The sequence below is a fragment of the Chelmon rostratus genome, chromosome 11 (genome assembly GCF_017976325.1).
Source record: "Chelmon rostratus isolate fCheRos1 chromosome 11, fCheRos1.pri, whole genome shotgun sequence".
NCBI classification, from domain to species: Eukaryota; Metazoa; Chordata; class Actinopteri; order Chaetodontiformes; family Chaetodontidae; genus Chelmon; species Chelmon rostratus.
In genome coordinates this window covers 10,283,070-10,309,192 of record NC_055668.1, presented here as the reverse complement: position 1 = coordinate 10,309,192, position 26,123 = coordinate 10,283,070, and the positions used below count along the sequence as shown (strand labels likewise).

The 26,123-nt window shown below is 41.1% G+C and overlaps 1 protein-coding gene across 2 annotated transcripts; it reads left to right on the top strand.

Annotated features, from left to right (window-relative positions):
- Window positions 1-1,426: 1,426 nt before the first annotated feature.
- golga4 (golgin A4) lies at window positions 1,427-26,123 on the top strand. Of its 2 annotated transcripts, XM_041947133.1 has the most exons (24): window positions 1,427-1,628; window positions 2,612-2,683; window positions 7,371-7,439; window positions 7,552-7,878; window positions 8,008-8,055; window positions 8,179-8,235; window positions 8,324-8,422; window positions 8,881-9,025; window positions 9,133-9,323; window positions 10,677-10,760; window positions 11,111-11,258; window positions 11,350-11,528; window positions 11,914-12,012; window positions 12,124-12,279; window positions 13,366-16,955; window positions 17,104-17,225; window positions 17,581-17,711; window positions 18,926-19,012; window positions 20,608-20,628; window positions 20,817-20,885; window positions 21,256-21,331; window positions 23,189-23,286; window positions 25,198-25,284; window positions 25,422-26,123. In XM_041947133.1, the coding sequence occupies exons 1-24, from the start codon at window positions 1,551-1,553 to the stop codon at window positions 25,434-25,436; spliced, it is 6,048 nt and encodes a 2,015-aa protein (XP_041803067.1). In that variant the 5' UTR covers window positions 1,427-1,550; the 3' UTR covers window positions 25,437-26,123. The 2 variants fall into 2 exon arrangements, with proteins under 2 accessions (XP_041803067.1, XP_041803068.1); XM_041947134.1 differs by lacking the exons at window positions 1,427-1,628; window positions 2,612-2,683 and adding an exon at window positions 4,218-4,322.

Sequence of the window (26,123 nt, the reverse complement as noted above, 5' to 3'; positions counted from 1 at the left end):
ATCAACTTCTCTTTCAGTTACAGAGACACTATGAGTCAGACGGAGAGCAGACATACAGACTTTCTATCTTTGGATATGCACCGTTATAAGATTAATATAAAACATCAGTGTGCAGGGACTCCACAACAGATCATCAGATAAACAATAAACAAGAACATTTTGATTTGCTTGTGATGTACGTGTTGCATGGACCTTGTTCCTACAGTGAAAACAGATTCTAATCTACAGTAATTATAAATCACTGTGGCTCATTATGGGCTCATGTAAAACAAATGTTTCACAGAATTTCACAAAGATAATATGTGTCGGCCCCATATTATGAATTATATGTTTGATATCCTGAAATCAAATGGAAGTTATGTGCATTTTTTGGGACATTTGAAATAATCTTACCAGACTTTTGTGGATGTAGTTTTTCTGAATCTGAAATAATGTTTCAGCATCATGAATCTTTGAAAAAAAAAAAGTCTACACTACAGTCTACTACAGCAGAAAATCTGCACACTGCTCAATGTCACAAAGGCATTAATTACCGCTCTAAAGGTTGTTAAGTTAGCAACAGCATGTTACACTGCAGCTTTTCCCTTTGACATTCACATTTTGGAATGCAGCCAAAGAATAAAGAGAAAGTAATTAACCTTCTTTCAGCAGAGAAAAATAGTGCCAGCCATGAAAACTTGATTACTGTATAAAATGTTATGTAAGTCTGGTTAGTTGTGCTTTCAACTGGCCTGAAGCAAAATCACAGTAAAGCATGCTTAAACAGTGCCCTCCTCTGTCCGAGCGATGCTGTGGTGTGCCTGGGATGAGGGATCAGAGAGTTACAAGCTAAAAAGGTTTGAAACCACTGCACCACTACAGTATGTCGAGAAAATAAATCAGCTTTACAATCATGAAACAAAAACATCGTCACTGACATCACAAGTAGCATCTGAGACATATGAATGTAAAATAAGATTTGTTTTTAATGTCACATCTTAAATAATCTTGCAACAAAATGTGCTGCACAAATAAAAAGGGTAACTCCCTTTAAAAGGAGGTAACAGCATCAACTTTATTCTAACCTAATTGTACCAGTGTTCCTGTGGCCAGAGTCAACTTTACTTAAACAAATTATTAAAAGCGTGCTCATACAATGCTGGTGTGTAAAAATACTTTCCATGCCAGCCAGTGTAATTAAGCATCTTCAGAAGCTGCTTTGTCTTCTGTAAGTAAAGTGCAACTGCAAACTGCCAGTGGGCTACATGTATAAAACGACGGTAAAACCAGCAGAACCTGTTGAGAGAGCGAAAAATGACAAGTGTGTGCATCTTCCTCCAAGGGTGGCGCTGCAGCTAATTTAGCCCGGACTGGCCCTTTAACTCTGGCGTTTCAGTTTTCCTCCACGTTGGCCGCACATGCGCAGAGAGCGCGGTCACCTGCTGGAAATCAAAAGCGAACAAGGAAGTCTAGCACTGAGGACTGGATGTCAGGCTAAATAAAAAACTAAATACATCTCAGCTGATTGTAGTTATCTGCTCGTCAGCTGTTCGCTACGCCGGCGTGACAAGATGTTTAAAAAACTAAAACAGAGGATAAACGAGGAGCAGTCACCGCAGAGGAATGCGCAGTCACCACAGCAGGCCCAGGTTGGTTGTTGTGTTGTAGAGAGCTAACTAGCTAAGCTAATATGTTTACATTGCTGAGTTGCTAGCCAAGGAAGATAGCTGCCGTTTCGCAGAAGTTATAGACAAGGTTTCGAAAACAATTGTTTTGTAATATATCGGTGACATAAGCTGTTAACTTTTGTGAAGTTGTTCTGTCAGTTGATCCTTTTGTATCGTTTTAACGTTAGCACCATGCTAAGTCATTTAGCTGCCGAACTTAGCTGTCATCAGCTTCTGCTAGTAAGGTGCGTTCAAGTGGACTTGTAACTGGTATAACTCGTTGTCAGAGGTAGAAAAATCAAGAACATGTAGGCAGCCGTGACCCTCGTTGTAGCCAAAACACCAGCCAGAAACATTATATCCACACTTAGAAAAATAGGGGCGTGTCTTTTTTTATGTTGCTTGCTTAGGATGCAAGTGAATGTCAGCTGGTAGTTTTATTTGCGCATGCAAATCTTGGATGTGTCAAAGGCCTGTCATCGTAGTACATGAACACAAAGGTCAGAGAAAGTGGGCCATATGTTCGAGTCTGACGGTTGAAGTAAATAATCATTGGAAGCACTGCTACAAAGCTGCTGCATTTCAGGCAAAACGGTAGATTGCAATATACTTAATCACCCTGCTGTTTGCGTTTAATCTGTCCTATTTGTCACTGCATTTTTTTCTATTTTTCTATTATTGGGTGGAGCTCCTCTTTATGCTAATTGAAACTTGTTGTGTGTGTATATTTTGTGTGTGCCTGTCATTTTCTTGCTTCACAACCAGCATGTTAAGCTGATGGGCTCAGAGGTGAAGATAACAAACAGTGGAGTGCAAGTGCACTGCAATTTGTCATCCATCAAATGATGTCAAGCAACCAAAAGACTTGAAATCTTCAAAACTTTATCAGAAGAAGAAGGGAGAGCATAGCTGCGATTATGTGTATTCTGTTTTTGTGAAATGTGTCTACTGTTTTGTTTTAATAGATGGGCACTGGAGACCGGCGCAGCAGCCAAACCCCGTCTTTTGATGGCTCACCCTCTCCCAGTGACAGAGAGGTGAGCACAGTGTCAGCCTGTGATGGATGTATGTCTAATGTCTTTGAGCTCCAACTGCAGCCTGCAGAGATGTCGTGTTCTCTCCCCAGCTTATATTCTAATTTTCAACACACAGTAATGTTTCTGTCAGTCTGTAAAAATCTGCAATGTGTTTTGTTAATGCTTAATGCTCCTGAAATAACAAACCAAATTGATTGCTGTGCCAAGCAAAAGTAAATCGTTTCAGTTTTCAAAGGGTGTAGGATTTTAGTTTTGACTGCTCATCATTCAACTCATTCACTTAAATTAAATTGAAATAATGTCAACTCTCTGTCCCAGACTGATCATAATTTGTTAATTTAATATAAAACGCATATTATTCCCTGCACTTATTCCCTAGCTATCATATTTCCTGAATCGTAGCAGTTCTGTTTCTTCAGGCAACAGATGACAATCTGTCACCACAGGGTCCATGAGAACACATAATCCACATAGACATTGTGATAACTGATGCTGTATAGCAATCAGCACTGTGATCTCTGCAATATAATAATTGGCCAGAACATCTGGCCAATTATTATAACGTAGTCTGTTGTTTAAAAAGCTTTGTAACATATATAAATATAATTCAGTATGCTGTGTATATATAATAACTCATTTAATGATACAGTGTAAGTTAAGTTTCTGCTCGCCCAAGAGAGACAGTGGGAAGGGCATTCAACTTGTGGAGACCATGTTTCAGCATTTATATGAATAATTGATGTATCCTCCTCTCAGTGTTTTTCTTTCTCTGGTGATTTGTTGCAATGTTTTCCCCCAGTGGATGTGGGCAACATTATGCAAGACTTCCTTGATTCATTAGACGGAGGTAGACCGGCAATGAGGTATCGACGAAAGACTGTAAGACTGATGATGTAACATATGGCTAATAATCTGTAATAATCGGAGAGCTTAGGTATGGATGTTTACAGCCTTGGATTTTTGAGCTTCAGATAAAAAAAAAGGTCTTAATTACTTATTCATGACAAGATATCTACATTTCAACACTGCAGACCCAGAACTGTGACAGTGGCGCTTTTATGCAGGTTTTTATACTCTACATTCTCCCTTATCCTTTGGAAGGACAGGTGTGTTGTTGTAACCTGGGCTCTTGTGCCCTCAACTTAGAAGCTTCTTATCATGGCAACATCTTTTTTCACCTCACAAATCTTCAACACTTTGACATCTCTGGCAGTGTTTGATTATTAACCTATTTTTTGGCAACATCATAACTTAAGACTACATGCAGCGATGTCAAACTGTTATCCATAACATTAATGTTGATCGAGTGTTTCACTTTCCCGTTTTTTAATTTTTCTTCCTATCCCATAGTCTCTCTCTCTTTCTCTCTCTCTCTCTCTCTCTCTCTCTCTATCCATCCATCTATCTCAATCTCTCTCGGCCAGCCTCCTCTCTCCCTCCACCACTTTTTCGCGCTCATGGTGTTGTTTTTCTCATTGCTCTCTGTGTTCCTCTCCTTTCCCCACCTTTTGTCCCGTTACTGCACTGACGGGGTCAGATGCTGGCCGGGATGATAGCAGAGCCCGCTTTTCTCTCTGAGTATACTATCTTTGCTCTGGACCATTCAAAACGACCCAAAACGGCCCAGGTAGCCAGTGTGGTGAGTTTGTCCTCACTTCCTGTCTCTTCCTCCTCATCTTTCTCCTCCTCCTCCTCCTCCTCCTCTTGCCCTGTTCCTTCCTCCCATCTCCACGCCTTGGGGAAATCGGTAGAGGACTGAGGCCCAAGTAGGGACAGCTTGTTCCCTGCTCTCTGTCTCCTGTTTCCTTTGGATTTAGCAACAAGAAGGCATCTCATATCTAGGCTAACCCTGCATCTAATGGGAGTTAAGGTTTACATTGTGGGATAGAAGCTTGTTTGCTTTCTGCCTATGTTGGTTTCTTTCCCTACCTTTCAGTTATTGTTATTTGTTACAGAATGGAGTATTGCCCCCTTGTCTTCAGATATCCTTATTTGCTTGCTTTATAGACCCTCGGCACCCCGTAATGTTGCCTGATGGCCTTTGTCCCTTCTCCCCACAAGTCTGTTTATTTGAAGAGTTGACGTTTTCATTTTACAAGCTACGGGAAGGCATTTTCAGTAGTTTACATGGTGAATAGCGTGTAACTCTTCCAAGTAAACAAACAGACCAAAGCACCTTTGTAGATGCATCAAAAGCTAGATGATGTGTGTTCACATGTGGAGGCAGTAACAGGACTAGAGGAAAACAACAATTTCAAACTAATAAGTACATTTGTGATACAAACAGATTTTAAATGCATACATTACATTCATTTTGCTAACGTTCTGTATGTCTGTTCAAATGTCTAAGATATGTTTGATGTAACGTGTGATGTAAAATGTTTGTTTGATGTACATAGATGTTTGTGTTTAGATTATTAACTACTTGTTGTTAAGGGGATTTGCCTAGAGCTATTTGCAGTTCCTCTAATATACATCTATTCATCTATTCTATTCAGCACTGTTTTAATTGTCCAGTGATTTGAGTTTTATTTATTTATTTTTATATTAGCAAACACAGTACTTGCGAAAAAAATATGAACTTCTTCTATTGGGATCAGTGATAATGTAATTAACCTTGTCGTCAGTAAAACAAGTAAGGGCATACCGGTGAAGTTGGTAACGTAAGCAACTCTTTATTACATTTAGTTGAGTTAAAAATAAGTCAAATTAATATATTGTCACTATACAGGTTACACAGGCTACCATAAAACCTTCTTCACTGTTGATGCAATCTCTGATGTCAGTAATAGACTGTGAAGATCAGTGAATTATTGCACTGCAGTCTGGAGAATTTGAATGTGTTGCAGCCACAGATGCAAATGGTGTCATTATCATCTCTTGTGATGAACCACAAATATCTTACAATCCCGATTCCAAAACAGTTTGGACACTGAGTAAAACCAAATGTCCCCGAGCCTGTGTAGTAATATTCTTTATGCAATCATGTGTTCACAAAGTGGTGAACCTCGCTCCATCCTCGCTTGTAAACAACTGAGCCTTTCCAGGATGCTCCTTTCATACCCCATCATGATACTATCACCTGTTCCCAATCAACCTGTTTACCTGTGGAATGATCCATACAAGTGTTTTGGGAACATTCCACAACTTTCCCAGTCTTTAGTTGCTCCGGTCCCAACTTGTTTGAAATGTGATGCTGCATCAAGTTCAGAATAATCATACATTTACAAAAATCAATGAAGGTGATGAGGTCAAACATTAAATATATTTTCTTTGTACTGTTTTTTTTTTTTAACAGAGTGTGTGTCAGAAAGGATTAACAAATGATCACATTGTGTTTTATTTATGTTTTAGACAGCGTCTCAACTTTTTTGGAATCAGGATTGTAAATCTATCACGATGTCTTTATCATGTTCCATCTAAGTGTTACTGAAATAATATCAACACATCCTCACAAAGTGTTATTTGCTCAATCCAATAGTTAACTAAACTATCATTCTTTTTTTTTTTTTTCATTGTTTCATTTTAATTTGAAAGCACAAACTTGTTTTGCCAAACTTTGTTTATCCTTTGACCAGAGATATATTCAACGAATCTTTCTTTCTCTTGGAATTATGTTTGTGTTGGTGCTTGACCGAGTTAGTTGTAGTCATAATTACTGTTGTGACTCACAGGATTGATTCAGTCATTTGTTTTCTGTGTAGGAAGTGGTGCGAAAACAGTAGAGGCAAGTAGAGCCATTCAGGTCTCTGTTTACTGTAGGCAAAGATGACAAGCATGTAGATGGGATGACACACATGGTGAAGTAGTGAAAGAAGTCAGTAAGTGTTGTATCCTGTATGGAGTTTTTAACTTTGGTCCTTTATCCCTGTTTAGTCACACAAACTTGTGAGAATGAAGTAATCAAGCATCAGTTTGTTTACATAAAGAGTTTCCCTACAAACTCTGTCTTCCTCAATATTATCATCTCAGATGTGCACTAATATCCTGTATATTCATTTAGTTCTGTTGACCCCAACACAAACACCCATTAACACACTCATTGAATCAAACAGCACCACCTATATGCAGTAGAATGAAAATACACGTAATAAAAAGCAAATTTAAATATTGCAGTGTGTAGATTTTCCTAATCTGTAGCAACCACAAAAACAGATCCCGGATGCCACTTCCAAGAAACAGGACAGAAATGGTTTGCACAGTAATCCAGAGGAAGGAGTAGCTCGGAGCTGGAAAAGGGAGGAGAAAATTTGCTTACTCTGATCCTGCTTTTTAACAAGTGAACTAAACCAACTAAGCTGCTCAGTGTTCCCTTCGGTTATGACCTTCTTGTGCTCTTGTAATTCAGCTGCACACGACACTGCCAAGCATCTTTAATTCAAATACCAGTTCTCCTACTTGACTTTAACTGTCTGTTTGTTCTGACTTCATGGCTGTTCTGTAGAGTCTAGTTTTAACCCTTTTTGTTTACTGTACAGTAGAGATGCCTTCTTTTATGTATTTAACCCCTCTGTTTTTTCCAAGTTGCATGAGGGTACCCATTGCCCCTGCATTGCTCCCAGCAATACTAATATTGCTCCCTCCAGAGTAATCAGGGAGAGCCATGCTGGGTGTGGATGACTAACTGGCTCAGGACAAGTTCACTGGCACAGTTTTCCTTCCTCTCATAATGTCTTTTTATCTGCAGAGTGCCTCCAAAGCACCAGCAAGATCTCCCAGAGGTAGCATCAATGGGGATGGAAGTGCTTCTCCTCAAGTACGTTAATTACCCAATCTTTTCCTGCCCTCTCTTTGATGTTCAACGTGTAACGCTGTCGATCTTTCTGTGAAAATGAGCTTTTCATGCACTTTCTTGATTTTCCCAACAGAGAGAGGAGACACAGTCATTTACCCAGAAACTGCAGTTGAAAGTTCCTTCAATGGAGTCATTGATTCGTGGTGGTGCCAGTCGAGCAGAAAGCCTGTTCCGCTCCCCCTCCAAAGAAAACCTGGTTCGAAGCTCATCGCGTGACTCCCTGACACCTGTGGGAGAAAACGAGTCCCCGGGCGGCCCCACATACGATCCCCCCTCAGATATTGAAAGCGAGGCTGAGGAGCCACCTGGAAGTGTAGAGTCCCTTTCCAAAGAGCAGTTGTTGCACCGATTGCTTAGAGTGGAGAGGAGCCTGGGGAAGTACAGAGGGAAGTACTCAGAGGTGAGAGTCACACAGAGGGTGTGAGTGTCTGCCACATATCTGTAGTTACTTTGATGTATCATCATTCATGATTTGATCTCTTTCTCTTCATCTTCCCCTTTTACTCAACTCCACTTCTTAACGCTGCAGCTGGTTACTGCGTATCGAACAGTACAACGAGATAAAGAAAAGACACAGGTAATTTCCTCTAACTACCACATTGCCTAACTTTTTGATGCTGTTTTTCCAGGGGGACGTTTTGTGGAAAAATTGTGTATCCTGGTCTGATCAGATGTTCATTTCTTTTCTCCGTCCCCGCAGGTCATCCTCAGTCAGAGTCAAGATAAAGCTCTCCGCAGGATAGGGGAGCTGCGGGAGGTAGGGCTATATGTTATGAATGCTTCTCTCTACGTCAATATTTTTTTTCCTCTTTGATTAAAGTTTCAACATATTAAATGGTTTCTAGGAGCTTCAAATGGACCAGCAGGCTAAGAAACACCTCCAGGATGAGTTTGATGCTGCGCTGGAGGAGAAAGACCAGATGATCACTGTACTCCAAACACAGGTGAGTGCTGTTGCATGGACATGTTTTTCCAGTTTGTTTTGTGCAACCAAGACTGCAGCAGTCGCTTTCAGAATTTACAAGCCACCAAATGACAATGTTGGGAAGAACTTAAGTCTTTGTATGTATTTATAGAATACATGAAGAATGTTTTCTACATTTATCTTTGAAAAAGCTGCACTAACTGTAATCACAGCTATTTTATGCATTAAACCAACACAAAGATACAATGTCTGGTTGCCACAGGTACAGCCTATAGTCTTGTGCTAATATGTGCTACTGTGAATAAACATGGCTGATTAACAAAGCAATAAAAATCACAATGATGAAACCAAAGAAAATAATTGCCGTAAAGGTATTCCATAGGCTCATTTTTCTGAAGTGATCAACTCATGAATGTTTCAGAATTTTGCATTCAATCAGAGACTGTCGCTAACTGTGGTTTTCGCCTTTTCTAACAGGTTGCTCTGTTGAAGAAACGTGTCAAGGGTGTATCTGACGGCACTGTGCCACCTGAGGGAGATGTTCCTCAATCTGAAGATGCTTCAGACTCTTCCACACAAAGTCCTTTGAATGAGCAAGGACACGAGCCTGAAGTCTCTGAGGGTAAGCAAACTTTTTGTTAGCTATTGTCCATGAAATGTGTATGAGAATAATTTCTATTCAGGTTAAATGTTGTTTTTCTTAACTGGCGCATTTTATTTTCTGGGCAGGAGAGGGCAACAGTGATCCAACCAAACTTATGGAGGCTCTGCAGAAGAGAGTGAAGAGGCAGGAAAACCTGCTGCAGAAGTGCAAAGAAGTGATGCGGACTCACAAGGAGCGGAGCGCTCAGCTGGGCACCGAGAATGAAACTCTGCAGGAGCAGCTGCAGGAGAGACTGCAGGAGCTGGAGAAGATAAAGGTGGCTAACCTGTGTTCAGCTGCAAAGATACTGGAGTGTCAACCGTGGCCAAAACTATGATAGCAGCACATTTTTCATGCATTTTAGATATTATCTGCTTATACACGTTATCGCTTTTGTCAGTAAGTTATTTTCAAAACAACAACATATCTCAAAGGAATTTCCTGACAGCTGCTCACTAGAAATTGATGTGGCGGTAAACTGTAATTACGAGGAGGCTTGATTAAAATAGGGCTGAACTGAGGTGCTGCAAATGACTGAACATTGTGTTTAAGGTCATTAACGTTGCAAACAACGCTGCAAAATGTCTGCCAGAGCCTTTACGGTCCACTGATAATGTGAGTCCATTATCTCAGTGACACAGTGGTTTGCTGTGGTTCTCGGAGTCCGAACATCCAAATTCTCTGGCCAAGCTCCAGGACGAGGGTTCATGTCAACGTGACATGACTGAACCATTGTTTTCACTGATTTCAAAACATTTATCTTCACTGGTATGGCCGTGCTTGTTTAGCTTGTCCATAGCTGCTCTGATGTTTTGCAGCGTCCGATAGCAGATGATTGTTATTACAAAGATGCTGTGATAATAGACAGCTTGTCTGCAACTGTATGTTGATTGACTGATTGCCTTTTTTGACATAATTTTAGTGTTGAATCTGCACTGTGTTTGGGAATGTGGCCTTTCCTGTGTCAGTGTAAGGAAACGCAGAGGTTAACAGGCATTTAGCGCTCTAATGCAGCATGAAGGCATCCTGGAACCGCTGGGCGGGCTGTGCTCATCCCCTGCCTCAGACGAATATCCCGTAAAACAGACCATCTGTCTCCGATTCCAGACCTTCGGCTCAGGGGTTTTTGAGGTCCTATTGACAGTCTGGTTGACAGAGTATTGTATGCTGTATTGGCCTTTTTTTTGTATATTCACAGTAAAAATATAGGTTGTTAATTTTTTTCCAAAAGCTGTTGATCTAAAGACTACGTGGACACCCATGCCTTGTTGCACACATAGATCAAACAAACAGAGAAATGCAGTCAGCCCAGCATTTCCTGTTTAGTAGCCACTGGTTACACAGCAGTGGCACAGAGACATAGCTACTACATGCCACTGCTGCTTAGCTGGACTGTAATTTGGGTCGCCTTGTTGGTTTAAGTGGGTTGTGTACACTGTCTGGTCATTTGGCTTGTGGGTGAGGCATCCTGGGTGGTGCAGCAAACGTCTCATTTTGAAGTTTTCTGACCAAAGCATATACAGGATATGAGTCCCAACATCAGAAAAGGCCCTGTGTAAAGTTGGATATTGACAGCTGGACATGTGTCACATTGCCTTTTATAATTCTGTCAAATGTTTTATATTTACAGGAACTGCACACAACAGAAAAGACCAAGTTGATCACTCAGCTGCGCGATGCCAAGAACCTCATTGAACAGCTGGAACAGGACAAGGTGAGTGAGGAGTTTTTCAGGCTTAAGTCACATCTTGATTGAAGGTCTTGCAGAGTCAGTTGTGTTTTTACTCTGCCACTGAGTAAAGAAGTCAGACACCTTGAAGTCCCATATTGTTCCTCTTAAACTTTGACCTCAGCGCTGCAAGATGGACAGCAGCTCATGAGATCTGCATGTGGAATGCTGAAAGCACTTAGAGTCAAAAACAATTACTGACATAGGGCTTGACTTAGGGTCTAAGATATTGAGATAGTGCTTATCAAATCAGCATCAATTTTAATGTCAATATATCTGCTCAGACCACACAGTTTTTAAAAAGTTGATTGTCTTTTGTGGTTGTTGTCTTTCAGGGAATGGTCATTGCTGAGACAAAGCGCCAAATGCATGAGACATTGGAAATGAAAGAAGATGAGGTTGCACAGCTACGTGCCAGACTCCAGCAGGCTACTGCCCAGAAAGAAGAATTACAGGAACAGAAAGAAAAAGCAGAGAAATCAGGTGAGTGGAATCCACTTCTCAGTTTGTACAAGAAAAATAAAATGTCTTTCCCAGATATGTCAACAATGTTTTTTGTTTTGTATTTTTAAAGCATTTGAAGAACTTGAGCGGGCATTGGGTGTAGCTCAGAGGGCGGAGGAGGCCCGAAAACAGCTGCAGGTTCAGCTGGAGGAGCAAGTGAAAGAAGTTGAAAGGGTCAGTGAGGAAGAGAGGAAGAGTCTGCAGCAGAAGCTCACACGAGTCAAACAGGAGGTCGTCGCCATCATGAAGGTCAGGAAATGACTTCTGCTGAATGCTCGTGCATTTCTTTTTATTTAGAGGAAGTAATCAGTACATTACTGATGCTGCCCTGTGAGTTGGCTGTTATGGTTGTGTTTCTTTGAACATATGTTATCATCACTTAATAGAAGCTAAGTAGTAAAACTGAACTCGCCAATTGAAGTCTTTTAATGAGGGAAAATAATAGAAAACAGCAAACTGTTAGTAACAATATTGTCCAGTTAAAAATTTAAATACTGACATGGAGGGCAGTGCAAGACAAATTTATATTTTTATATTTGATTCTATTCACTTTCGATGCACTGTTGATATTTCTAATATATGTTGAAAGACCTACATAAATCAGAATCTTCATTTTTATAATTAATATTACTAGCAATCATCAGAGGAAACGGTGGCCAATCTGGAAAAACTCCACAGTGAAGCTTTGGCTGCTAAAGAAGAAGAGACAAGTGCCAGAATCAACAAAGCTGTGGTACGTGCCAAAGGTTTTCATTCATTTAATATAACATCATAATCAATCAGATGAAAAACAACCGCTTTTGATATTTCATTTTTAAATTGCTTGTGCTTCTTTGGTATTTAGGAGCAATGCAAAGAGGAGTTTGCCCAGTTAGCCAAGGAGCGAGAACAGCAGGCGTCTCTGGCTCTGGAGGATTTAGAGTTACAGAAGACGGCTCTGAGGGCAGAAGCTGATAACAAGGTTAAAGACATACAGTTGGAACTGGAAGCTGCAAAAACTGTAAGTTTTTGTTTGTTTTTTACAATTCCTTTGTTAAAAATGTAGTGATTTGGGTAGTATTTGACCTGATTGAATGCGTTGAGGCTCAAATCATTGTTCATTTCAATGTTAACTGAAAACATTTATGTAAGACTATGCACAAACATGCACAAAATACTATGTTTTTTTGCCCTTACAACTTGCCCTTACAATACTAAGCTGTTCACATAGCTTATGAAAAGTTTTTCCACTGCTAGGGGACTTGTTTGTTTGTGTGAACATAGACTCCAACTTTCATTTGGTCAGCCACCTTCTTGAAACGGTCAGCATTGCAATATTTTACACATATCGAAAAACCTGTTGATATCCAAGACTTTCAGAATGTTCATAAGTAGGTATGATTATCTTTCCGATCAGAAATGTGTGCTTTTGTGTTTACATCTCTACCAGCCTTACAAACTGTTGGCTAGGCAACACACAGAGTTGACCGTAAACAGGCAAGAGGCAGTGTGTATTAAACTGCGGTAAATACCCCAACTGAGACTCATATTCCAAATGCGCTGTATACATGTCCAGAGAATTCCCTTAAAACCCAAATAATATCAGCAAATCCCACATGTCTTTACTAAAAAATGATCCATTTGGAATGAAGCTGAATTTGGAAAATCCAACAGGAATATACTGCTTACATGACCCATATCAAATTTGTATGTATTTATTTAATTATTTGGCAAGCTCTAGGCTCTACATAATTATAAACACACACACACAGACAGACAGGGAGGGCAAAATGGATTTATTCAATGGACAGTCATACTCTGAAATACCATTAATTTTGAACTTTTGTGCAGATTTGAGCATATTCTACTGTAAAGCATATTACATTTGGTTGAATTGCACAACGGGTTGCAAAATAAAAATTTGAAGAAATGCCACACGCACTCCTAGTGCTTGACGCTTTGATTAATTGGTGATGACTGTACTGATTCAGTACTGTCCCACTGTAAAAAAATATATATATATATCTTAATTACTGACCATTTTTTAAATTGTTATCTCAGAATTATGTGAAATTATTAACTGTATCGACATTGTCTGTGGTTGCAGAGAATATTGGAGCTGGAGAGCTCTCTGGAGATCGCACAAGATGGATCAAGCATGTCCAATGAACTCTCCAGTCAGTTGGATGAGCTGAAGGATAAACATAAAGAGCAAATCTCTGCATTAGAGGAAAAGCACCAGGAGCAGCTGGAAAAGCACAAGGGCACCCTAACCCAGCAGCATAATGCTGCTCTTGAGGAGCTCAAGGAAAAACACAGCGTTGAGATTGAGACCCTTCTGAAAGATAAAGAACTGCAGTTCCAAACACATGTTGAAGACATGAACCAGAAAACTTTAGAGAAACTGGATGCAAAGCAGGCAGAGCTGGAGGCAGTTTCTGTTGAACTCTCTGAGGCTTTGAAGAGTAAACAGCTCCTGGAGGAGAAGTTGGTGGCAGCTGAAGATGCTAATAGTTTAGCTCAACAGGACCATGAGAAGAGGTTTCAAGATTGGGAGGCAAAGCACAATGTAGAACTTGAAAATATCAAACAGGAGCACGAGCAGTCACTCGGAGGTATAGAGAAAACTCTGAAGGAGGAACTTAATGCATTGAAGATTGTCCTGAGGGAAAAGGAAAAGGATATTGAGGAGCGCATCCTTAGAGAAAACACGTTACAAGAAGAATCACAAGAGTTAAATGTCAAGGTTAAGGAATTGGAGGAGCTGCAGCAATGTTTATCACAATCCCAGCTTGAAAATGTGAGCTTAAAGGACTCTAATGCACACTTGAGCAAGATCTCAGAGGAGTTTGATCAGTGTAAGAAGGATTTGACAGATTTGCAGCATCAGTTGGAAATAGCAAAGAATGATTGTCAACAAAAAGAGAAGTCACTTCAAGAATTAGAGCAGCAGTTACAACAGAGCAGAAAGGAGCTGTCAGAGCAGGAGAAGTCATTTACTGCAGAACTGAACATGAAGCAGGAAGAACAAACAAACCTCAAGAAACAGCTAGATGATGAAAAAGCCGCCCATGAGAAGAAGATGAAAAACACTATAACTGAGATGGAAGCTAAGCTGAAATCACAGGAAACAAAAATGGAAAAGTTTAAACAGAAGGCCAAAGACATGCATGAGAGCTTTAAGAAAAAGCTTCAGCAGAATGAAGAAAGCATGAAGAAGGAACTTGCAAAGAAGGAGAAAGAGCTTCAGGAGAAAGAGCAACAAGTTCAAGAGAAAATTGTGGAAATGGCCCAAAAAAGTTCCCAAGGCCTCAGTAGTGCAATGTCTGAGCTGCAGGCCAACCATAAGGAGGAACTGGAGAAGCTACATGACACCCATAAGCATGCGATTGAGGAGCTGGAGCATCGTTGGCAGGAGAAGTTAGGACAGCAGGAGGAAGAGTTAACGGAGAAGCACGGGCACACACTACAAGAGAAGGCTCAGGAACTGGAGGACATTTCTCAGCAACTGAGCAGAGGCAAAGAGGAGAACGAGCAGGTGTTGTGTGAAGTAAAAGATTTAAAGGAGGACCTGGCAATTCGAGAAACCACCGTGCAGAAGCTGCAAGAAGAGCTGAACGAAGCAGCGGTTAAGCTTGAAAGTTTGTCCCAGGCCGAGGCGTTGCTCAAAGAGCAAATGGAGTCAGTGGAGAGGAACCTTAACCAGGCTCTGAGTGAGAGGAACTCCCTCCAAGACCAGCTTAATACAACAAAGGAAGAGAACAGAGAGAAGTTAAAGACCTTGTCAGATAAGCTGCAGGAAACAGAGATGCATCTTAAAGCACTGGAAGGTTCCACGTGTAAGGAAAGTGAGGACTTGCAGAAGAAATTTGAGGAAAATGTCGTTCAGCTACAAGCCGTTATCCATACTAAAGTAGAAACAATTTGCACATTAGAGGAGAATCTCCACCAGCAGACGGAGGAGAATAAGAATCTATGCATTTCATTAGAGCAGATGACTGCTCAGGTAAATGCTCATACTGAGCATGTCAAAGCCTTAACACAAGAGAAGGAGAATCATTGTCAAGCTCTCAGTGAGAAAGTTCAGAAAATTGAGGAGCTGAGTGAAGCAAATAGAATCATATCAGAAAGTATGAAAACAAATGAGTCACATATCAGTAACTTGGAAAGCATCAACAGTGACTTGAAAAATCAGCTAGCAAGTAGCATAAAAGAGAAGGAGAAAGCCATAAATCAGCTGAACCAGCAGTATAAAGAGGAGAAACAACAGGCTGCTGAGATCACAGAGAGATTAGAGCAGGACAGAAAGTCTGCAGTAGAGCAGGCGGACGCACTCAGGAACAGTCTGTCTGAGTCTGAGAACAAGGCAGAGACCAAGTTCACCCAGTATGACAACACTATCACATCTCTGCAGACCAGACTTGAAGAGCTGGAGCGAGAAATCTCTGAAAAGAATGATGCTCTGCAAAGGCTGACAGCAAGTATTGACAATCAGTCCATCAGCAAGTCTGAGATGGACCAGGTGTTGAGCGAGAAAGAGCAGAGGGTCAGCGGACTTACCTCGGAGCTGGAGAGCTGCTTCAGTCGCCTTGGTGAGCTTCAGGACCAGTTAGCCTTAAAGACAAAAGAGTGTGAACAACTCACAGCTGACCTCAAACAGCAACACAGCATCAGGGAGAATGAGAAGAGAGAGTTTGCAGAGCAGCTGCAGCAGACCCAGATGCAGCGCACTCAGAACGGTATTTTGGAGCAGGAGATGGTCGAAAAACTACGCTCGCTTGAGGAAGACAACCAAAAGTGTAAACACAAGCTTGAGAGTCAAAAGGAGGAATTTGAAAAGATGAAAGATGAGATTTCCAAGAGCAAGGAGGAGAGCCTGAAGGCAACTGAGAAGATGTCTGCAGAGAGTGCTCGGAAAGTTTCAGAGCTGAAGAAGAAGGCTGAGCAGAAAATCGCTCAGATTAAGAAACAGCTAACCTCGCAGCTCGAGGAAAAAGAGCAGGCGATCAGGGCTCTTCAGAGCAGCCTGGAGGAAATCAAGAGCAACGAAACGTCCGGCAAACAACACGCAGAGACATTAGAAGAGAAAACAAAAACACTGGAGGAAGCTCTTGCCACGCTTAAGGAAGAGCAAGAGAAACAAGTTAAACAGATTCTGAGTAATGAGAGGCTAGATAAAGACAGGTCCTTAGAGGAACTGAGAAACATGTACGAAGAGAAGCTGTCCTCGCTTCAGACAGATGTAGCACAACAAGGAGAGCTCAAAGAAGCTGAATCAGCATTGCATGAAGTCAAGGCAAAGCTAAAAGAAGCAGAAGAGCAGAATGGAAACCTTCTTGCGGAAATAAATAAGCTGAAAGAAGAAATATGTGAGAAGGATGCTCAGCTCGATCAACATCAGGCAGCTATTCAGCAGGTCCCAAATCCATCACCGCCCAGGGCTGAGATGATGGTGGAGTGTAGCAGCATCCAGCAAACCAGGAGCACGATGCAAAACCACTCTCCGATGGAAGAAGAGGACGGTGATTCTCTAGAGTCTCTCAAGAGCAGCCTGAGTCAGGTGAGGAACGAGAAGGAGAAAATCCACAAGGACTTCTCCAGGCTGCAGAAAGACATGCGACTACTGAGGAAGGAGCATGAGCAGGACCTAGAATACGTGAAGAAGGAGTTGTTAGAGGAGCAAGAGAAGAAGCTAAAGTAAGTGTATGATGTCAAGTTGATAATAGTAATTTACAATAAAGAATTAAAATGAGATGTTGCAACAAGTCTCTTGTCTGTAAAACGCTTTAGGCACATGCTCCTGGTTTCTGCACTAATTAAACGCATTTTCTTTACTGTTCAACAGACTGGAGTTGGAAGATGTGGAAATGAAGCACAATTCTGCTATCAAGCAGTTAATGAGGGAGTTCAACACACAGATGGCTTTGAAAGAGACGGAGCTCGATAAAGCAGTGAAGGAGACCATTGGTGAGGCAGAATGCTCCACCCATCAAATTAAGATGACTGAGATGTACAGCTGTGTTGTAAACATGGGAAATTGATTGAAAGAATTATTGTTTGTTGTGGTGAAATCACAACAGGATAATTATGTTTTAGGAATCCATACAACTGCCTTAAAATAGAAATTTAAAGTAAATATGATTTGACTTTCATGCACAACAGTAGGGTGGAATAACTACATGGAAACATTATGTGTTTTTTGTTGTTATTGTTTTTAATCTGGGTGGAACAAATTAGGGGATCGTTGCATTTGGAAACAGTGCGTCTGAACTGCCATGTTTCCTTGTTTCCTTTTCATGTGCTTTCCCTTCCCTCGGCACAGGCAAGGCCCAGAGTGTAGAGTCGGAGCTCATCAGTAGCCATCGTGAAGAAGTCAGCCAGCTGAGGAAGCTGCTTTCCCAGAAGGAGGATGATTTGCACAAAACTGTTCAGACGTATGAACAGGTTATACAGGTACTGTAGAAAGATGGAGCTTAAACACAATTTTCCTAAAATAAGACCCTATTTTATGTTTACAATGGAAAGGAGATTGACCCCCACCCACCATATGGCAGCTGTCACTGTGGGCAGAGACCTTCCCTTAGTCTAAAGCAGGAGCTCCAGCCTTTTTTTGTCATATAAACTAAAGTAGGCCTCCACTGACACATACATGTTCCATATGTGTTTATTTGAATTGCCTTTAAACTGATCTCTTTTTTAATATGATTAAACTATTACCGATATAACAGTGAATGTTATAATAAATGTTTTTTGTGCAAATGAACTGTCAATATTTGCATGTGTACTACTAGAGTGAAATAAGGTTGTTTCAACCATTAATGCTATTACTTTAGGCTAATATTTTAATCGTGATCCATTACTTTTTAGCTGTTTCAACCATTCTATCCATTACTTTAAGATGAGATCAAATAAGATGAGACTTTATTGATCCCATGTCTGGGAAATTCACTTGTTACAACAGCAAGAATAAAAAGAAGGTGGAAAAAAGAACAAGTTGAATAAATAGACAATAGAAAGACACAAAATAAAATAAACTATAGAGGCTGTGTACATATGTACATCCATTTAGCAAACTATTTCAATCATTTTCTTTACGCGAACTATTTCAGCTGTTAGCTGGTAATGTTAGCTATTTCAACAGTTCTATTCATTACTTTATGCTAGCTAACTATTTCAGATGTTTAGCTTTTTCAACAATGTGTCCATTACTTTTTTAAGACTTAATTGAGAAAAATTCAATTCAGCTTCTCTCCTGTTTCTTTTCAGATTGTATAAATCTTTCACCTGTTACTTCTCTGCCTGCTTGCTAACTAGTTTACAGAAGCTCTTAATCACAGCGTTGTTTGAGTGTAATGGTTGACTTAATATGTGGATATATTTATCTTCATCAATTCTACGACTCCACAATGTTTCCACATCACTATAAAACGTGACTTAACCATTAATCAATGAATGATATATATTTGGAAACCAAACAGCTGGTCCCGTAAGAACAGCCAGCGGCTGGTATTAAACTGTCTCCTTGACTGTCTCCAAACATAATTAAGGGCGGGACGTCTGAAATAAGACGGGGACTTGACCAAGTGATTTGACCAACATAGCTGAGTTGTGATGCCAAGACAAAACATAGGACATTACTCAGCCGTTGTTTTATCCCCCCCCCACAGAGTCGAGAGGAGGAGATGGGAGACAGAGTGTGGCAGGTCCAGAAGGAACTGGAGGAGTTGCAAGGAAGGAGCCATGACACTGCTGAGGTACAAACATGTCTGACCTGTATTCACCAGGTCATCAGACATCTGCGATTGGTGTCACGACTAGTTGATGTACTGGGGACATTTTTGTGTTTACACAGATGTAGACATTCATACCTGCCGCTGTTAAAGTCCATTATATGTCAAACTGCAGGTTTAGATTAAGTTTATGTCGTGATTCTGTTGAAATCGTAAGTCACTTCACAGTGACTGCATGAAATCCCTTCTTTTCAGCTCCCTCTCCTGCTCCTCTGGGAAAAGGCTGAGGTCTGATGGAAACATTACCAGTTTTGATTGACAGCCTAATCCAGATGCCTTCTGTGTCCGTACCTTATTTTTTGAAAGTTCACATCCAGGTTAACAGACTAAGCACCTACTTTCCTTTGTCTTGCTTCGTAATTGAAGGATTCCGTCTCAGAGCTCAGGGACAGTTTGCTTACATACTTTGCTCTGATCAGTCTCTCGCCTCAGTCGTGTGGCCGCTCTCCAAAGCACGCCGGATCCTGTGAAGCTCGTCTGAATCACTCAGGAATGTTCTCCTAGGGAAACAGAGATTGTGAGGCAGCAGCCAGCCTCAATCCCTGTTCTCAATTATCATCAGATGAAGTGATTCTAGGCCTTAGATTTATACTACAGAAATACTCACATGCAAGATATGCATGCTGGAAATGGGCCAGATAGGACAAGAGTACTCCAGAGAGATGTTTGACCCAGGTGTTGGGGTGCCATGAGACCCCCGCACTGATTCTTCTACCTTTACACTGAGTCCAGATGCACACAAACACAAAGAATTACACTGCTCTCTCTGCTGCATTTTTCCCTGGTGAGGTAATAATTTTATGGGTGGATTGTATGGGTTTATGCTCGGGGAGGCCTTTCCTTACTACGGGCCTCACAAACCATTCTTCATTTCGACAGTGGGTCAGTGTGCCTCCTTAGAGACAGCAGCCCAGCACACTTTCAGAAGTACAAATCCAGCTTAGCCTGGGTGAGCAGACAAAATGAAAACACCAAACCAACAGTGAGTTAGTTCATCTCGCTCTGCTTTCTTCTTTCACTTGTTTGTCCCAAAACGAATCACAAAAATATATATTTAGATTTTTTTATGAAATGAAATAATTTCCCAAAACAGCTTGGCACTGTGGCGTTTAGAAATCATTGCTCACACAGGAATAAATTGGCAATTCGTTGGGAACTGATTTCAGCGGTGGATTAATACACATTTGATGCTCCACCAAGTATGTGGGATAGATTCAAAATAAACTACAGTGTCCATGTTCATTGTACTGAAGGAACGTGTCTGCCACTGCAACAGCACTCGTTTAGGAACACCAATGGAGCTCTATGGCACAGAGTAATAAGATATACAGTGTCAAACTCTGGATACACAATGACTGTTAGTGGGATCAGTTTTTTGTTGGTTTTGGTCTTTACGTGGGATTTGTTGAGATGAGAGGTAAACAGTTTATGTAGTTATTATTATACCATTTCTGATTGAATTTGTGTATTATTATTTTTGCTGTTACTGCTCGTGTATCTTTTCTTGTTCTTTTCTAACATACATTATCTTCTCTTTCTTCTTATTTATTTGGGCACAGATGAGCACAGAAGAACTACAGGTATGTTTGCTGGTTCCAGTCTCACGGGTTGCTATGATTCATATCACTGTTTCCACTGCATTAGAAGTGTTTCATCAAAACAATATGCATCATTGATAGGCATATCCTCTTTGTGCACTGCGTTACTTGTTCCACCGTGAACCTGCCAGTTCTCACAGACATTAATGCTCTGTGCTCCTCTACCACAGGCTCAGCTAGCGGAGAAGACGACTTTGCTGAGCGAGGCCCGGCTGAAGGAGCAGGGCTTTGTTGAAAGAGTGAGTGTTGGGGCCCTGGTTGTGTGTGCGCTCTTTGCTGGGGACAAGTGAACAGCATATCCCATGCCGTGTATTCCCAGCATTCTGTGGCCTCCAGCAAGAGGAGCTACTGCTCTCCTGCTGCATCAACTTAATTACACAGCACATCTGTTTACATTTGCTTTAACCCTATAAACAATCAGAGCAACGCCTCCCACAGCTTTTCTCACACACATCGTCATTCTCGCAAACATCCCCCAAGCATGATCAACAAAATGCTGGGCTCATGGCCCATGCAGCAATTAGGCTAATGCATAGCATTAACCCACTGGGGTTAAATAGCCTTTCTTTATTATTAATCTGTGCATGCTTGTGTGTTCCTCCACGGTAGATTCACACGCTTGAGGACAAGATTAAATGTTTCCACCGGAGCACTGTTGTAACTCATCTCGGGAGCACATTCAAAGGTAAAGTTAACACCATGAATCACTTAGTTCTGCTTCTTGAGCCAATTTCCTTGCAGATCAGCACAATAAAGACCATGCCACATGCTTGGACACATGCAATGTCATGAGAAACTGTAACATAAACGACATAAACCTACAGCACAAGACAGTTTACCTGACTTTTATATTGCAGTAGGGACTTTTAACACATATATGCTGTAATTATAGATTGCATTAACATATGCATTTCATAGTTCCTGTCCAAGGAGTCTAGCTGCTCTGTAGCCTCTCAGAGTTTTGACACACTACCAATCATCTGCCAGCCCCCACATCTCTTCATGGATCTGACAGGAGACAGTAGATGAGGATCCAAATAGTGCGTGGTCTGTTTTAACCATGCTATCGAGGACATTATGGGTGATTTTAGGCTTACTGGTTAGGATTAGAGCTGTGGTTATAATTAGGGTTTGGTTAAGGTTACAGTAAGGGTTAGGGTTAGACATATAAGCATTGTGGTTAGGGATAGGGTAAGCCTCTAGGTACTGTCTGTAAATGCAGTTTTCTCAAGTATATCGTAAAGTGAACATGAGGTGTGTGTGTGAGAGGGAGAGAGAGTATGTAGGGCCATTGTGTGAATTCTGCGCTCCTCTTAGAGCTTCCCTGCTGGTGTAATAAAGAGAATCTGCTGTCAGAAGGGGAGTGGTAAAGAAGCCATCCTCAAATTTAATGGGTTTTGCAGATTGTGGCCTTAACGTTTCCCACACAGGACCCTGCAGCTCACAGCAATACACACACTATATCCATGCTGATACCTCCTCTGTCCTGTATTTGGACTACAGTACGTATTAGTGAACGTGTCCGCTCATTATGAAGCTGCTGAGCCTGCTTAAATCCCCCACATGGCTTCAGGTAGAAGGGCTGATCAGAAGGTTGTTGATATGTGGTCTCATGTCTGTTGGTGGGGTGGTAGGCTCAGCTGGGGCAACATGGGGTCAGCAGGACAAAGGCTGAGGGGTTTATTGGTGACCCGGTACTTCAAGCAAGAGATCAAAGAGCTGTTTGCGCTTCTCTATCACCTTTTCCTGCCTCCTAATCGCGTGGTCTCTCTTGGCACATGCATTTGGACATTTGGCGTTGTCTGAATGAATATTCCAGATAAACAGAGAGGAGGTGGGTGTTGTTCCATATTAAAGACCTGATGGGGATATTTTAGTGCTAGAAGCAGTAGTCTAAGTGTTACCAGCCCTGCGCATGCTGCAGCACAGTTTCCCATTCATACTTTTTAGAGGGATAATGGTGTTATAGCTTTGGGCGGAGAATTAAAACGCTCATTCTTTGACTCTTGCGGTATTAGTTTGCTTTCCTGCACTTATAGTTGATGGTTAATTTGAGCCTTTACCTGTGCAGAAAGAGGCTGTGTTTATGGCTGCAAACACAAACATGAAGCGGACAGTGACAAGCATTGTTGTTTGCTAGTTTTACTCTTAAACTACACAAGAAAAATAAACATTGTACATTTACAAACCACATTTGTAATGTTTTCAGAAGTTCATCTTGATTTAGATCTTATAGCAGTGTTTTATTTTGTATTTGTTTACTGTCTTTCACCAGGAACTCTCTTGAGACCAGGCCACAGTGGCAGTGCAGAGCAGTTAACACGTAGCCCCATAAAAACAGAATTAATTTACAGCATTCCTATATAGCTCAGTAATAGGACCTGAGAGCTATGAGAGGGAGGGAAGCTTGACTATTTAAAACCTTTTTCATTAACTATTATTTGAATATGACAGTTTATTTTCACAGTGTTCCTCAGATATGCGCTGCAGTGTGACTAGCCAGGTTTCAGATGATTAAATGACTTTCTGCCTGATTTCACAGATCCAGGATTCAACAGCACTGATCCGCTCTCAGAAGCCACTGAGATGGAGTACCTGAGGAAGGTGCTGTTTGAATACATGATGGGACGGGAAACAAAAGTATGTTTTTATTTTTCTTACATTATTATAAACACGAAAACATTGCATGATTGTTTATATTATTAAATTTTCTATTTTTTTAGTTCTAATTTTCTAACACGGCTCAATGTCAGACTGTAAATACCTGTATCCATCTTCAAAAATGGTTGGTTGACTGTAAAAACAGCAAGAACAACAATGGAGGCAAGTCCATGGGCCCTATTTAAATTGCACAAACACACAGCTGTTGGTCTTGGGTGCACACGCTGTGTGGGTGCCTCCAAGCACACCTGTTGTTTTGGTTCACGTGTGTGCTGCAAAGTGCAAAAGAGTGAAGGTGAATGTACATTGGAGGGTTTGGTGATTAATAAATACTCTCTCAGCCAATCACATCACTGGTCGCAGAGTTCTGAAATAGCTGAGCCAATCACAGTGAAGCATGACACCGACAGCTCGACGAAAGAAGAGATTTTTCATCACCATGTGAACACACAGCACCACATATCTGCAGCCAGAGGCAGATGGTGTGTTTTTTTATTCAATTTGCACAAAGATGATTCAATTAGATTAGAAACAAATGAAGCCATGTGCATGAGCACATCAGTGCTGTTTATAACATGATGCTACTGTATTTCACATTGAAAATGGGTACATCATATCTTAAAATGTGACACAAGAGTGTCTCCCTCATAATGCATTTATGAAGCTGCGGATGTGACACACAGTATCAGCGAGCACTGGTAATCTGATGTCTCGAGTTATAACGACTCCGTTTGATGTGTGTTGTTATTCTGTAGCAACCTGGTGTCACTTGCCTGGCATTTAATCCCAATGGACAGCCGTGTGTAATGGTACAGCACTTCTTAAGTCAGTGGCTGTAGATTTAACATGGCTGCAGGCGTGTCATGAACTGAAGGAGAAGCTGTTCATGCAGTATAACACAGCTGTGAACCACAGATGCTGCAAGAATCACGCATGTTGATTGATGACCAAAATATTAACAACTTCCTTTGTACTTCCTTCCTCATTTGAATAAGCCTCCCACCTGTTTGCACCTCCCCACCACCTGTGTGCACTGGGCGCCAAAATACCACACAGGTAGACGAGATCACCTTGGCCGACCGGTGTGCCGCTGTGAAAATACATGACTTCATCATCCTTTCCCTAACAAAGACTGTGATGTTGAAATTTCTAAGTATGTTAGGATGTGGTTGATAAACTACACCAAACCAAACAATTTAAAACCACATTGGAATGAGAACGGAGAGTCAGTCCATTGCTTTTTTTTTTTTTTTTTTTGTGGGGTACCCTCTGACCTCTATCTGCCCCACAAAACGTGAGAGCACCGTTAAAAAGTCATGTTGTGTCCGGCCTCCTTGGGTAAAATTAACAGTGATCTCCCTAATTAGCAGTGCTGTTGGCATGGTCCTAAAGTCAGCGGGATTTTCCCAGCTCCTCAGCAAACAGTTAGTCTTTATGGCAACATGGCAGACCTCCCCTGTGTGGAGGATGTCCCCCAGGCTGCAGGCTAGAACATACATCTTGCATGACGCAGATTTGCCATTTAAAGACACGCTGGCCTTGTTTAGTGTTCGTCGAGCGGTCGGTTTCCTACACAGCAGCCCTGTTTCTGATTATCCCTTGTGTTTATTGGGAAATGCATGCACCCAGGGAGATAGGCCTGGAGTTGATTCTTTTTTTTCTTTTTTTTTTCTCTTGGTGGGCTTTAATTGTCTCAGATCATGTTGTCAAAGGTAGGTGGTTAGTGTATCTTTATGAAAGGAACAGAATTGTCCTACAATCATGAATGAAGCATCCATTAAAAGAAATGTTTGACACTGAACAGCAAAATAAAAAAAAGAGTACACTGACGATGAAGTTCAAGGTTCCTGTTTTTAAATCCTATTTAATTTATTTGCTCCTCATCCTCAGACGATGGCCAAAGTGATTACCTCCATGCTCAAGTTTCCTCCAGACCAGGCACAAAAGGTGTTGGACAAAGAAGACTCAAAAGCAATTGTAAGCATCCGTTTACCTGCCGAGGAAACTGTCACTCAAGTCACCTCAGCCCTCTTGCAGTTAAATGCATATGATCACAATTCTTCGCCGATACTTACATGATTCATTGAATTGATTTCTCTTGTGTCCCTCCACAGCCTTGGTTACGATGAGCGTCTGAATGATTTATGTACTATGGGATAAAAATCTGCTGCTACTGCTGCTGAAGGGAAGACTGCCATGGATTTGATGAAGCCCTTCTCTCTGCATTTCATGTCATTTTAATGCGTATGTGGGTGTGTGTATGTGTGTTTGAGCACACGCTGGGACATATATGTGTGTGTGTGTGGACGTGTGTGGACGTGTGTGTGGACGTGAGTATATCTAAAGGTATGAGGGAATTAGAAAATATGCCAGAAACACAAATCTTCCATGAATCCAGTTTTACTCGGAAAAGAAATTAGTTAATTTATATGTTTTAGTTGAAGTTAAATTGTTTTCTTTTTATGTTAGAATGTGTTTATACAGATTGGCTCGTGCAATAAATTATATCATTATCACATATTGATGCTGACAGGTCAGTTGATTTATAGGTTTCTGTGTTGTGCTGTTGTCTGAATCACTTCCTCTGTAAGACTGTAAACGACCCTTTAACTGTGCACTCGCACCACATTAAGATATACTGGCCTCTGGACCTTGTTTGTCTAACACAGCTTTTCTATGCTTTATATTTTGTCACTGACACTGACATAGAAACACAAAAACAGAGACTGTAAATTGTACTATGATAATTAAAACTGTACTATAGGGCACTATATGACTTGCTATACATTTTCAGACTAACAGATTAAATCTTATTT